Source organism: Poecilia reticulata, chromosome 8, assembly GCF_904066995.2.
Source record: "Poecilia reticulata chromosome 8, P_reticulata-male-v2, whole genome shotgun sequence".
NCBI lineage: Eukaryota > Metazoa > Chordata > Actinopteri > Cyprinodontiformes > Poeciliidae > Poecilia > Poecilia reticulata.
The window spans coordinates 15,131,795-15,145,746 of NC_088837.1; the positions used below are offsets into that span (position 1 = coordinate 15,131,795).

Consider the following 13,952-nt stretch of genomic DNA (forward strand, 5'->3'; position numbering starts at 1 on the left):
AATCTCACTGAACACAGGCAGCCCCTATCTGTCTGCATTCAACTGCTTTCCTCTGATTCTGCTGATTTAAAACTGATAGATTAGACAGATATATAGATTAAACTTGGAACATGATTTTATTTCCCAGAATGTTCTTTTCTTTGTTGCCATAATACAAACGCATGACCAGTGTTGCTGGTCAGAAAACTCTCCTTATTTTGATTTCTAACCAGGTGCTGTTGCTGTGGTTTATATGTAGTTAAAAATCATACTTTTTTAGACGGGATGATGAGTGTAAGATCTATGTACACTCATAGATGAGTGTAAGAAATACTTATCTATGCCTCTTTCTGCTAAAGACTTGAATTTCTGTCACTAGTTACCTGAGCCCATGAGTTCTAGTGTCTCTCATGACAACAGTGGCATTACCGACACTGTAGGTATCTCTTAATATGGAAAGACAAAATGGAAACTGATCAGGAAGGTTGTCAAGAGGCCGACAGCAACGCTGACATATCTTTTTGAAATACATATTTTATGAGTGTAGAAGACTACCATGTAATAGTTGCCACTCCTAAAACTACTGAAAGGTTAACTTTTGGGTTTGCAGACACCTAACAGATAATGTCCAGCTCAAACCCGTCTGCCCAGTCAGAGTCCAGTTGGTGTTGGAATATGCCAGACCACATAATAGTATACTGAACTGCACCGACAAGTGCTATACCACACGGTGGAAATGAGGTACTAAATCCTTCTTTTCTGTGTAAAACGGAAAAATAAACATCATTTTCATTTTTCCTCTCAAGATCTTAAAAGTATGCTGATATGAATTATTTCCCACTACATCACAACCTAGGTTGGGTTAGGGTAACCTGAGAGGTTGGGAAAGGTTGACCAGAACAACAACAACAACAACAACAACAAAATACGTTTCCACATCAGCTGCGAAGCGTTTTGTCCTCACACAGGAACTCCACATTTTTTGTCTTTCAGAGCTTTTCTGTCCTCGTTGCTAATCGGTGAAGGCAAACATTGCCGGGAAGAAAATTAGTATAATGTGTATAATGGTTCATGGCGTGAGCAGGCTGCCACCGGTGTGTTTGCTCTCCTGGGCCATGTTGCCAGGATGGTGTGTGTGCAAGAAGTCCATCTATCTAAAAAAAAATAAAAAAACCAAGACTGGAGATTAGCTTAGGCACAAAAACACGTTTTAAGAGACTAAGCATGAGGACACGGTATACTGAAGTCTGTTTCTGCGTAAAGTATCACAGCATCAGTACAGTGTGAGACATGTAATGTTTTGCTGATGATATTCAAATTTTGATAAACAAATTTAAAAAATCCTTCTATCACTCTTTATCTAGGTTAATGCTAAGCAGATTTAAAATGTTGATACTAGTCAACTGAAATACACATTTCTGTTTCCATGTAATATGTTTAGAGAAGCAGTATCATGACAATGGTGTGGTTCTGCACGTGATATGTTTTGTGCAAGTCTGGGAACACACTGGCTTAAATTTTCAACCAGGGACGTAGCACAGGTTCACTCCACCCCGCATGCACAAATCCACCCCTGAGGCTTTGAACAACCCTGGCTTAGGTGTACGCCTATCTCATTTCAACCTGCTGCCCCACAGAAGGCTAAAAAAGGTCACCAGTGTTGGCAGGTGTGAGGTTTCACAAAATATGATTAGACATACACAGAGATATATGGCTAAGCTTGTCCTCGACTTAAGTATCAAGAATAAAGATGTTTTTGCTTTTTTTTTCTGGAGCAGTCACAGGATACTTGAAGCAGAGAATGCGACATGAAACTGTGGCGCTGAATGTTTATGATGAACGGTATCAACGTCTCGAACGCGGCTGACGTTGGCTGCATTGCTGCGATACAATAAAACAGTGACGCAGGTTTGTAAACCCAGTGAAAACAAGGGAAGCAGTAGGTTGACCTACAAATTACACTGAGAATTCCCAGCAACACAGGGCTCCTTCAGTTAAATTAAAAGCATGTTGACAGTAGTCTCAACAACATTATATGGCTCAACATCAGCAGCCTGAGAATGGCCAATGAGTGTGAGGCTCTTTCTTGTTTGGTGTTACAGAACATTTCAATAGTATTCAAATGCCTGGGACATTTTCACATTTGGTCTCGAACTTCACTGCATTTTATTGGAATGCAGTGAAGATTTTGTTGCCTGTGATAGGTATTCTTGCTGATGCATTCGGCTTCAGCCCTTCTCTCATCAACTGTGAACAAGCTGTCTGATGCTGTCACCAACATGTTTCACAATGTTTTTGTTTGTTTGCTTGCTTTGTTCTGAGTGATGCGCAGAGTTAGTTTTCCACTCGTTATGCTGTCAAAAGATTCTTCTACCTTCTACATTCAAACAGTGTTATGTGGCTTGACTGGCATGTTCCTTGGGTGCAATGACTTACTACCATTCTGTGTGGGGTGTGAATACTTTTGTGATGCACCTCATCTAAAATGTTGTCCTACACAATATGCAGAAGCCGAGTACATCAAGTGGCGAAAAATCTGACTTTGAAAGAGAAGAACTGAGTTCCACACGGTGGATCACATGTGGCAGCACACTCGACACCTAAATCATATTCAAGGCCGTTGCTTTTATCAGAAATCTCTCTCTTCTTCACACTAATTCACAGGTGAGAGGATAGGTTAAAGGTGATGAGTGCTTAAAGCGGAAAAGTGGATGAGCAGAGGCTGAGTCACAAGCGGCAGACTCTATCTTGGGCTACCTTAATTAATAGGCCATATGAGAAAGTCGATAGAGATTGGATTGAATGGCTTGCAGGCAGTAGTTACAACCAGCTGGACTTCTCCTTAGATTTTTTTTTCCGCTCTTCCAGCCACTATGACGTTTGCCACCACTGTGTTTGCATTCTGACATTTTGTCCAAACGGTAACAGTGACAGACAGTGACAACTACAGAGATGTGATGAATGTGATGGGGTAGTTTTATGGCTCCTATAAAGAAATGCTTAAATATATGTGGTTTGTATTCTGTGCCAGTTTTTCTCAAATGTGTTTTTGTTTTTGCTCATGATGTCATGGTGGCCCATCTAAGGGGCTTACTTCACAGTGATCGTGTTTTTAATCACATTTGTTGTGTATTGTTTTGATTTTACATGGAGATAAAGGGCATGTATTTAGATACGTTCCTAAGAAAACCTTTTTTTTTCTCAGCATAAAAAGAACATTTAAAAAACATTTCACATTATTATCCAGGTGAATAGAGATAATTAATTATATATTCCTGTCTTTAATTGATTTTAAAGCAACGTTTCCACTATAACTGTTCAATGGGTTTTGCTGTATAATCCTCTCAAGTCTACCTTTATCCATGCTGTTTGTCAAGGTTTTTTCTCCACAGTTTTTTCTTCCACTCAATTTTCCATTATATTTGAATACCACTTTCTCTTAACAGCTTGACTCTTTAATAGAAACCCTACTTTTCTTATTTTTACTAGGGTAGGGTTTTAGTGACTACGTTTTGGACAACTGTAAGTCTGGAGTTTTCTCTGTGATTGTTTAAACCTTAACATTTATCCTTTTTTAATAATTACTTTTTTTTTGTATTATAATTTTCTAAAACACCGAATCTTCGTGTCATAGCTTTACGCCACAAATATCAAATCCGACAAACAAATGCTTAAAACATGTGATTCCCGATGTGAGATTTATACTAAAGATTCTTCATTATACATACATTTTTAACAAAGTTTATTTATACAGAAACAATTCACAGAAAATATCGTCTCAAAGGAACATTCAATTTATACACAGAAATGCAGTCAATGCAGTCAATCCAACCCAATCCAAGCCATTCGAGTTAAATATTTTTTTTAACAAATGCTGAAATAAACCAAATTTTCGATGATTTTCGAACTTGGTGACATGCATATGAAAACATAAGCTTGCATCTGACCAGTTTCTTTTTTGATATGGGCAGAACTGACGCAGAACCGCAGCCTTCGCTCTCCGCTCTTGCTCCTCTGTGGTGCTACGGTGACGCGTGACGCAATGGAGGCGCGGCGATCTTCTCCAATAAATTCTCAGCCAGCAGCCCGTCTCAGCTTCAGACAGAGCGCATTCAGGCCTTTCCCATCACTGCTTGGATTTAAAGCGAACCCCCCACACCGACAAGGCACCGCTGAAGACGGGGTGCAACTTGCTGCAGCTATGATTAAGAAAATGTCTCCATCCGAGAATGACTTCGACATTCCTGCCAAGAATTGCCACAGGATGGTGATTCTTGGCTCCACTAAAGTTGGGAAAACGGCTATTATCTCCAGGTTTCTCAACGAGAGGTTTGATGACCAGTACACACCGACTATTGAAGACTTTCATAGAAAGTTCTACAGCATCAGAGGGGACGTTTACCAGCTGGACATCCTGGACACATCTGGAAACCACCCGTTCCCGGCGATGAGGAGACTTTCGATTCTCACTGGTGAGTTAAGATTTAAATCAAAAATCCAAATTACGCTGTTCGGTGGGTTCAGATCTGATTTTGTGAACTCTTCTTGATATTAAAACATGTTCCTTTTTTTTTTGGTTTGTTTTTACAGGTGATGTTTTTATCCTGGTGTTCAGTCTGGACAACAGAGACTCGTTCCAAGAGGTGCAGCGTCTGAAACGCCAAATCCACGAAACCAAGTCCTGTCTCCGCAACAAAACTAAGGAGAAAGTGGACGTCCCGCTCGTTATCTGCGGCAACAAGTGCGACCGGGACTTTTACAGAGAAGTGCAGGACGAAGAGATCGAGAAGCTGGTCGGGGGGGACGAGCACTGTGCGTACTTTGAGATCTCTGCAAAAAAGAACACCAACGTCGACCAGATGTTTCAGACGCTCTTTACCATGGCCAAGTTGCCCAACGAGATGAGCCCCGACCGACACTGCAAGGTTTCCCTGCAGTACTGCGACGTTTTGCACAGAAAGTCATTCAGGAATAAGAGATGCAAGGACGGGAACGCATACGGGATAGTGGCGCCGTTTGCGCGCAGACCAAGTGTGCACAGTGACTTAATGTACATCAAAGAGAAAGCAATAGGTGGCAGCCAGGCCAAAGAGAAAGGCTGCGTTATTTGCTGACGCCTTTACCACACAAGACTGCTCAAAACTCTTGCAGCCAAATAAATAAAAAAAATCAGCCGGGCTGCAGAAAACACAAGACCAAATAGAAAAATAAAAAAACTGTAGACTGCTTGATCCAAATAGAGGTCGAGACGTGGTGCAGTAGATGCTCTGGAAATGCTGTAAAATGTGACTGGTTGTCTCTCCAAGAGTAGCATTGAAGGGAAGACATGTTTACATTTTGCCATCACGTAGAATGGCACTTTGAATGTTTGTTTTGCAGAATGAACAAAATGAATACACATGTATTTATCATGTCCTTGTCAACATTTTTTGGATGAGGAGAAAATAAAACACTTGATACTTTTTTAGCCTCTTGTTTCTCTTGTCATTAATTTCATGCACATAGCACAATATATCATGTACCATTTCACCCCCTTCTTGCCATTTTAAAAAAATAAATCTTCAGTATTAATACTATATTAAGTTAAAGACAGAACTGATATTTCTTTAAAAAAAACAGGTTCACTACCTTCCTTAACATTTAGGCACTTTAATTTTGTGTCATCAGTGGATTTGTTCAAAATAAACACCGTAACTCATAAGTGGTAGTATTTAATAACAACGTCTAGATAAGGTTTTCAAAATTGTTTTAATACAAAAAAAAAAAAAAACAAGATGGGAAAATCCAAACAAAATCTACAGAATCAAACACATCCAAAAATAATAATATAACTAATGACCCTCAAAATTGTCGTGCAGTGCAGGAAAAAAAAAAGTCCCGTGTGTCCCATGTCCTTGACCAGCATGAGTTTCAATTTGTTTTTCCCTCCAGTTACTAAAGTCCAGTCCAACCCAACTAGTGTTATGATGCTTTGGGGACATCAAACATGCATAGGCTTTTGTATTTCTGAAGCAGTTGGTTCTTGGTGCGCACCTGCTCTCTCAGAGTGGCCAGCTGCTGCTGCTGCTCCTGTGGGCTGCTGTCTATCCCAGGCATGTTGGAGATTTGCTCCCTAGCTTTCTGGATCTTTGTTTTCAGCTTCATCAGCTCTTGATGAACATCCTGGCCATCCTTGTCCTTGTCCATGCTTGAAAAGACAAAGGCAAAATTAAAATGAAACGAAACCTAAACATCAATCTGTTACATTTTTAACCCGAGAGCTTCCTATAAAAGCAACGTCTAAACATCTGTCCACAAATCTCAAGGATAAAACCGGACTACGTCGGGCTTAAAAATGAAAATATTGTTGAAATAGCACGGATGCCTAAGACTTGCTAAATTCAACACTTAAAACAACATCAAAGGCTTTACCACAAAATAAGAGAGTTGTCTGAATCTTTAATACACTGAAGGAAATTGTATTTTCTCTTCTTTTTTTTTTAACTGCTGGCAAAATAAAAATGGATTTATGGGCAAACAAAGTTACACTCCAACAAATACAAGTACAATTAAAATTTACTGTAATTGTTTAATTAACATATAAATGTGTCAAAGTAAAATGTGTTGACTGTTTGAATTCATTTTATGAGCTTGATGGAAAAAGACATCTGATTGGTCAACCAATCAGTCCTCGCTGTCTTTCTCCACCTTCGGCTGAGTCTTTTGGGCATTGAATCTTGATCTGAATAAAATTACAGCCTCGTCAGTTTCATCCTTAGGTTTTGTAAATCCATAATCTACAATAACTCTGGAACCATTAGCAACACTGTGATCTTTAATTAAGTAACACAATATATATCATTAGACTTATTTTGATGGCAGTAAACAGATTGTTAAGTGGATCGTGCTCTAAATAGTACGATCCATCACGTAATATATTACGTGATGTTTGCTATTTAATACGTCACGTATCAGGTATTTTTGAGACTTTAAAATGTTCTGACAAAGTTGACAGAAAACTGAATTACTGTGCAACAGATGTGCTTACGAGCCAAAAGAGCAGCTGTAGTCACAAACATTTTTTTTTTTTTTCTTGAGATGATTCAACTGAGGTGTGTGTGCAGTAAAGGTCATTTTATTTACATTTTCGGCTACAAGGCAATACAAAGTAGATATAAAGCAGCAAAACATTAACGCAGTTAAACATTTGATTGTACATCGTAAATCTTAATATTTCCGCAGCATTCCACAAGTTTGTTTTCCAGCGCAGTACTAATAATATTAATATTGCACCTTACAAGTCGCGCTTCCCACCGTCACTTTGTTTATATAAGCGATGATGATAAATAAACAAGTGCTCCAAAATTAGCCAGACATATGCAAATCTAAACGAGCTTTATGACCTTACACAGGTCCAAAATCGCGTCTGCGGCTCAATGATACCTGCTACGTTACATTTCCAGCTGAGAGGAAGCTATTTTAGCTTTAGCTAATAGGTCATCAGTATGCTCTGTAACGCCGCGAAAACCATTTCTTTCAGACGGAGTGAAGAATGAAGGTGTACACGAGTGGTTGCATACATAGCAAGCACATTCTCAATGTAACCTTGCGCTTACCATTTGATAACATCGTGAACTAAAGGCAAAAGAGAGCAGTCCTCGCTGTCTTTCTCTACCCTCGGTTGAGACACCGCCATCGTTCGTTGCGCAGCTTTTTCTCGTCACATTACGACCTGCTGACATCCAAGATGGGAAATCCGGCTCTTTTCTAGGATCCAAGTCATTTGGCTCAGTTCACAAACGAGCTGATTCTTTCGGTTCCCAAACGGATTTTTCTTTTATTGTTTTTTTGAGTATGCTTAAAAATGCTTTATATTTTGATAACATAATTTTCGACATATTTTCATATTAAATGAGTGTATATACAAACTGTCACATTTGATTTCACCAACCCTCCAACTGAAACTCTGTTTTCTTTCCACACAAACGCCATCCTTTTATTTTAACCTCATTTTCTGATCTCATTATATCATTAAACCTGACGGACTATTAATATCATTTATGAAAGCCTTAAACCAATATCAAGCAATGTGTTTAATAATAGACAAAATACGTAAGAAAGAACATCATACAGCATTAGGTCGAAAAAACGGGCAACCAGCCGTATGCGTCGGCTCGGTCATGAATGACACACCACTAGATGAAACAATAATTTACAGTTCACCAATAATCTTATGAATTATCTGACCCAGAAAATAATAAAACACAAATTAATTCACCATCAATGTATATATTAGTATATTTCTAGAGATACTAATTTAATTACATCAGTTCCAATGTCACAAAGTGGATTGAAAGTCAGATAGCTCAATTTATGATTGTGATGCTTTCACATGTTCTGTATGCATGCTTGATAATAAAGTGTGAAGCACCAGTAGTCTTAAATTTAATAACTTTACACATCAAAACTATTTGACTTTAAAAATGTGTGCCTGTAAATGATTTTTTAAACATACTTAAGTAGAACGGTGTCCTTTGTTCTGATTCTATTTCCAAACTTAATGATCAGGGGGAGGGCAAATTACATCTAGTGTTCTCACTTTTGGTGTGTTCCACATATTTTTCTTAGAGGTGACATAAAAAGTAATATTTTTTCCAGTTGTTTGCAAAAAAAAAAGTCTCAAATGTAATGTTTTGTGCTAAGCAATTAACAACTTTATAAAAAGTTTAGTATAGGCAAAAATATCTCATCTTTGCTCTGTGGAAACATACAAACTTTAAAATTTCAAACATAGCTAAATGAAAACAGAACATCAGATAGAAGTGGTAGTATAATCAAAAAATGATAATAAATACTCTAGTTCACAGGTGTCAATCTCCAGTCCAGGAGGGCCGCTGCCCTGCAAACTTTTAGATGTGTCCATGCTGCACCACACCTCAATAGAATAATTAGGTCATTAGCCAGGCTCTGGAGAATTTATCTACACAAGGAGGAGGTAATTAAGCCATTTCATTCCAGCGGTTTTTGTAGCTGTGGCACAACTAAACACTGCAGGACAGCGGCCCTTGAGGACTGGAGTTTGACACCGCTGCTCTAGTTAGTTTGTAAGGTATTTGTCAGACTTAAAATTAATAAACCTATGATTATTTTTAAACTGCTATTTGGATTTTTCCACAAGTTATTCTCCTTTTGAACAAAAAGCCCATATATCACCTCAAGTAAATAGACCAACAACTGTCTTAATATTGCACTTTGAAGGAGAAGAGGAAATTCACAGCTCCCTGGCAACTTTAAGAACATTGACCTAAAGCCACTGCACTATGTTTACATGCTTGACACATGACTCACATATAGGGTCCAATAAGGGAGTCTATGTAAACATTAGCATGTATTAAAAGGGCAAATCTAGTCTGTCAGGTGGCACTATGTTGTAAAATATGCCTATTCTACAGACAATTGATGTGATTTATTTAGGTCGCGCTTAAGTTTTTCTTACTTGGTTTCTCATCTGTTTTAAATCATCATTTTGTATTTACCCTAATTATCTCTTATCTCAAAATTTAAAAAAAGAGGTATGCTTCCTGTTCACTATGATATTTTCAATATGACATTCAATACCACAAGGTGCAACTGAAGCAGATTATTTCGGGAAGCAGTGATTCTGTAAAGACTGTAAGCTCTGAGCTCTGATTCAATCCTGAAATAGGTACACAGGAGGTCTCTAATGGCATTAGGAAGAGAAATTTATTTATCATCAATCAACACATTCTGTTCATATACATACACTCCCTCCAGGTCTCTATTTTTACTTCCATTGAACTTGGCTCATCTCAAGAAACAATGTGGAGGAATTTTTTTTTTGTTAAAATCTTAGTGTGCCAGATTTTGGTTTTATAAGTATTGGATTAGAAGGAGCTGAATAAATATACCCTCCACACTTTTCTGTTTTTTCCTTGTCAAAACTTTGTATCCTTTCAATTACACACTACTTTTTGCTGGTTATTCTCTAAAATATGAGACATATATTTTTAAAAAGTGACATAAGTTCACTTGAATGAATGCATATTGAATGCATATGAATGCATATTGGCATGATTTATGACATAGTTATGGTGAGTATTACTGTAATGTATATTTTAAATCCCTTTTAAAAAATTATACTGTCTATGGTTGTTTGTGGTTCATGTTTTGGCCCCTGACAGAATTTCCCACATTTGTGAAAAAGTGAAGCATCTTTCTGGAAAATGTCTCACATGCAGCTCAGAGAAGGCCTTATGACTACCGGGGGAGTTCTGGATAACTTTCTGGCCTGGGTGACATTGGGAGACTTCCGCTTGAACCCATCCATAGCACTCCCCAAGTGGCTGGGCTTGCCCTGCCCACCCCTTGTAATGACGTGAAAGAGCAGCTGACAGTTTCCAACAGATGGGTCATATCCTAGCATCTCTGGCTGACGGCCAGCAATATGCAGATGTCCTGTCTGATGATATGCTGGCTAATCTTAGAGTGCTTCTCTAAGATTAGCTGATGTTATACGCTATTAAAGTCAGTGTTTAAATGTAGTTTTCAGGACTATTTCAATGAAATGCATCCTATGTGACAAATTAGACACAATCAAGCACTTTGTAAACACTTGATTGCAGATATGAACTTTATTTTACTTTGAGTGAATATGCAGTATTTACAGATTAAGATGGTCAAGTTTCCTGTTCAGTGCCACTAGAAAAATATTAAATTATTATCATTACAACAGATCTCAAACTTAAGCTTGATTACTTAACAAAGTTCTCCACTGATTCTTATCACAGTTCAACTTTTTCCTCTGGTCCATCCATTTGTCATCCAGTTACATGATCTGAAAAGAAGTTTCCTTTGTGATCTATTGTAAATATCTATTGGATATATGTATAACTTTAAAAAGCCTACAACATAAGTTATTACATTCACTTAAGGCAGCCGTAGGCTCTTCTGTAGTTAGTCATCTTTGTTTTTCCAAATCAAAAATATGCACCACTTTGTGTTAGTCTACACGTAAAATGTGGTGTGTGTGTGTGCATGTTTGCTTGTCCTGTGTTGCCCTGTGATGAACTGGTGAACTGTCCAGGTTGTACTCTACCTCTCGCCTGATGAGTGCAATCCTGTGAGGATTTTATTGTGTTGCACAGTTTTATTGTGTTGCACTGATATAAAAAATGGACAGATGAATAAATAGATATTGAAGTTTGTGATTGTAATTTGACAATATGTGAAAAGTTACAGCTTGTATATTAATACACTACACACTATGGTTCTGATACTTTACCTCTTATGTTTCACCCATTCTGATTCTAAATAGCAGATGAGCTGTTTTTGTTGCTTCAAAGGCATTATTTGCTTTGACAAACAAAATATATTGACAAGACTCTTTCCTGGAAAATCACAATGAAAAACATTACATAGAAAATTCATCAGGTTTTGTTATTCATTCCATGTTCGCAGTCTAACCCCAAACTCCAGCTTTTGTTTCCTCTTAAAAGGTAAAAAATAAAAAAATAAAAAAATAAAAACCACACACACACACAAGCACGCACGCACGCACGCACACACACACGCACACACACACACACACACACACACACCCCCACAAACACACACACACACACACACACACACACACACACACACACACACACACACACACACACACACACACGCACACACACACACGCATACACACACACACACACACACACACACACACACACACACACACACACACACACACACACACACACACACACACACACACAGTGAAGATCGTCCAGCATGTTTCCCGGAGCGAAACTTTATTGGGTGCGATTAGGAAGATTTTGATCAAAAACATTAAATAAAAAATGTCAGCTTCAATTTGTAAAAATGTCATTGAGGAAAGATGTGGAGATTGATTAAAACGTATTTATTCAGGTTATATTTAAAGGACGTAAAGATTGCCAAATAATAATAATAATATGTTTAATGCTGATTTGTAATATTCACAACTCAAAGTAGTTTTTCAGCTTCTTGTTGCAGACTGACAGCAACTTAGGAACCACAAAGAACTATCGGCGAAATAAAATTGACGCTTTATTTAAAAACTAGAGGAGGTTCTTTTTCACGAGAGTCCGACATTTAAACTAGCTTCACACTGCCCCCAAGTGAAAAAACCCGGAAACAACACGACACGAAAATGCATCGCCATTCTTTCTTTCTTTTTTCTGCTATGTTTTCATTTGTTTGGTTTTTGTTTCTTTTCCCAAAGTCTGCGCCTCTTTGACGTAGTATAATACAGATATGGTAGTAAAAATGTGTTGAGAATTAAATAAAGGCCAATAACTTCAGTATTCCCAGTTTACTTTATCTACCAACCATCTGACATTTCCCAGGAGACAGTCATAAATTAAAACTGACTTCCAAACGGTATTCTATTCTGAGTATCTTTCTTGTAGCTAAAGGTCTTGTACTGTACTGTACATTTAGGATTTACATTTAATCACCTGAATATTAACATGCTACTCAGTTGTTAGTGATATCTTTACCACAATAGGCTTTAATCTTAAAGTTAAAACGCTTGTTTTATGCAAGCTATTCCTGAAAGTAGAGAGTGCTGCTATTTAAGATTTACTTGTCATTTCAAACTGAGACAATAGTGACTAAATCTGTCGTTTTAGCCTCGTTACGGCGACCATACTAACCTCCACTAGGTGGTAGGCTTTAACTAGTGAATCCAAATATCTTCCTCCAAGTGGGTACAATGATTTTCTTCAGGTTTTCCTTGAATCTGTGCCTCTGATTTTGTCTGTAGAAAGAACTGGTTAGTGAAACTCATTACCCAGGATTTGTGTAATGAAACAGGCAGTTTTTAAATGGTGAGCATAATTATGCGAGGTTAAATTTGAAAAATAAACCTGGGACTGAATTAAAGTTAAGTTAATTCAAGTCAGGTTTATTTCTTCAACAAAGCAGTTCAATGTGCCTTACACCATAAAAACGCAATACAGTAACCAGTTATGAAGCAGCAGTAAACATTTCTTTTTTGTCAAATGCAATAATCAAAATCATTAAGCAAATATTAAAAATATTGATCACCATTCCAGTTATTATGAATCAAAGGCAATTCCAAACAGGTGTTATTTAGCCTTAAAGGAACTCATTGTTTTAGCTGTTCTGCAGTTTTCTGGAACTGTGTTCCAGAAAAGTGGAGTATAAAAACTAAATCCTGCTTCTCCGTATTTGGTTCTGTGAAACGGGCGAATATTCTTTTGGAACTGTATGAATTTAATTATTTGGGCTAAATGATACCAGGAGTCTCTCAAAAATTAAATTCCAACAGGGAATCAATGCTCTCCTGCTCCAATACAACCAAATAAAATGATCAAATTACTTCTTCAGTATGTCATCAAGTTTGCCATGGTCCTGGTAATGAGCCATTTGTTTGTTGGAGCAGTTACACAACATTTGTAAATCAATAAAAACCTCCTAAGTCAAATTAAATAAATAAATAATTAAATAGCATGTCTCACAGAATGGTTTAAAATTACCACCACTACCTCTATCTCGTAGCATAGCAGTACAAGTTATATATAAAGAAGAAACAAACCAGCAACTATTTAAATAAAAAAAAAAGTAAATCAGGGGACAGAAAAAAAAATGATTGACTCAGTCAAAGTATGTGTACAAAGCAAAGGAAATGGCCAACAACATTACAAGAAGAAAAAAAAAACTTGATTTGGACACATTGATTAATAAACAAACTATTTTCAAGTTAAATGCCAAGACTTTAAAACAGTCTTGGCACAATGCATTTATTTTTTCTAAAATATATTTACTTTACAATTATTTTTAACATCTGGATGAGATACCTAGTGGAATATGCAAAAATAATTGGGTTAGAAAAAAAATTTCAACGACAATTAAGAAACCTGTCAATCTGAAAGAAGCACGCGACCTTTCTTTATTGGACTTAATGAGATAATGAT

The 13,952-nt window shown here is 37.4% G+C and overlaps 2 protein-coding genes across 2 annotated transcripts; one reads left to right on the forward strand and one right to left on the reverse strand.

Annotated features, from left to right (window-relative positions):
* Nucleotides 1–3,704: 3,704 nt before the first annotated feature.
* Nucleotides 3,705–7,729, reverse strand: med9 (mediator complex subunit 9). The gene is made up of 2 exons (XM_008416243.3): nucleotides 7,575–7,729; nucleotides 3,705–6,166 (listed from the first exon to the last, which is right to left on the reverse strand). The coding sequence occupies exons 1-2, from the start codon at nucleotides 7,652–7,654 to the stop codon at nucleotides 5,941–5,943; spliced, it is 306 nt and encodes a 101-aa protein (XP_008414465.1). The 5' UTR covers nucleotides 7,655–7,729; the 3' UTR covers nucleotides 3,705–5,940.
* Nucleotides 4,181–5,446, forward strand: LOC103468867 (dexamethasone-induced Ras-related protein 1-like). The gene is made up of 2 exons (XM_008416245.3): nucleotides 4,181–4,451; nucleotides 4,570–5,446. Exons 1-2 carry the CDS (start codon nucleotides 4,181–4,183, stop codon nucleotides 5,091–5,093), a joined length of 795 nt encoding a protein of 264 aa, XP_008414467.2. The 3' UTR covers nucleotides 5,094–5,446.
* Nucleotides 7,730–13,952: the final 6,223 nt, after the last annotated feature.

Excerpts from the sequence above, each read along its gene's own strand:
- LOC103468867 (XM_008416245.3), top strand. The coding sequence starts at position 4,181 with ATGATTAAGAAAATGTCTCCATCCGAGAATGACTTCGACATTCCTGCC. Across the intron at positions 4,452-4,569 it reads GAGACTTTCGATTCTCACTG|GTGATGTTTTTATCCTGGTG; the intron begins GTGAGTTAAGAT and ends TTGTTTTTACAG.
- med9 (XM_008416243.3), bottom strand. The coding sequence starts at position 7,654 with ATGGCGGTGTCTCAACCGAGGGTAGAGAAAGACAGCGAGGACTGCTCT. Across the intron at positions 6,167-7,574 it reads GTTCACGATGTTATCAAATG|CATGGACAAGGACAAGGATG; the intron begins GTAAGCGCAAGG and ends TGTCTTTTCAAG.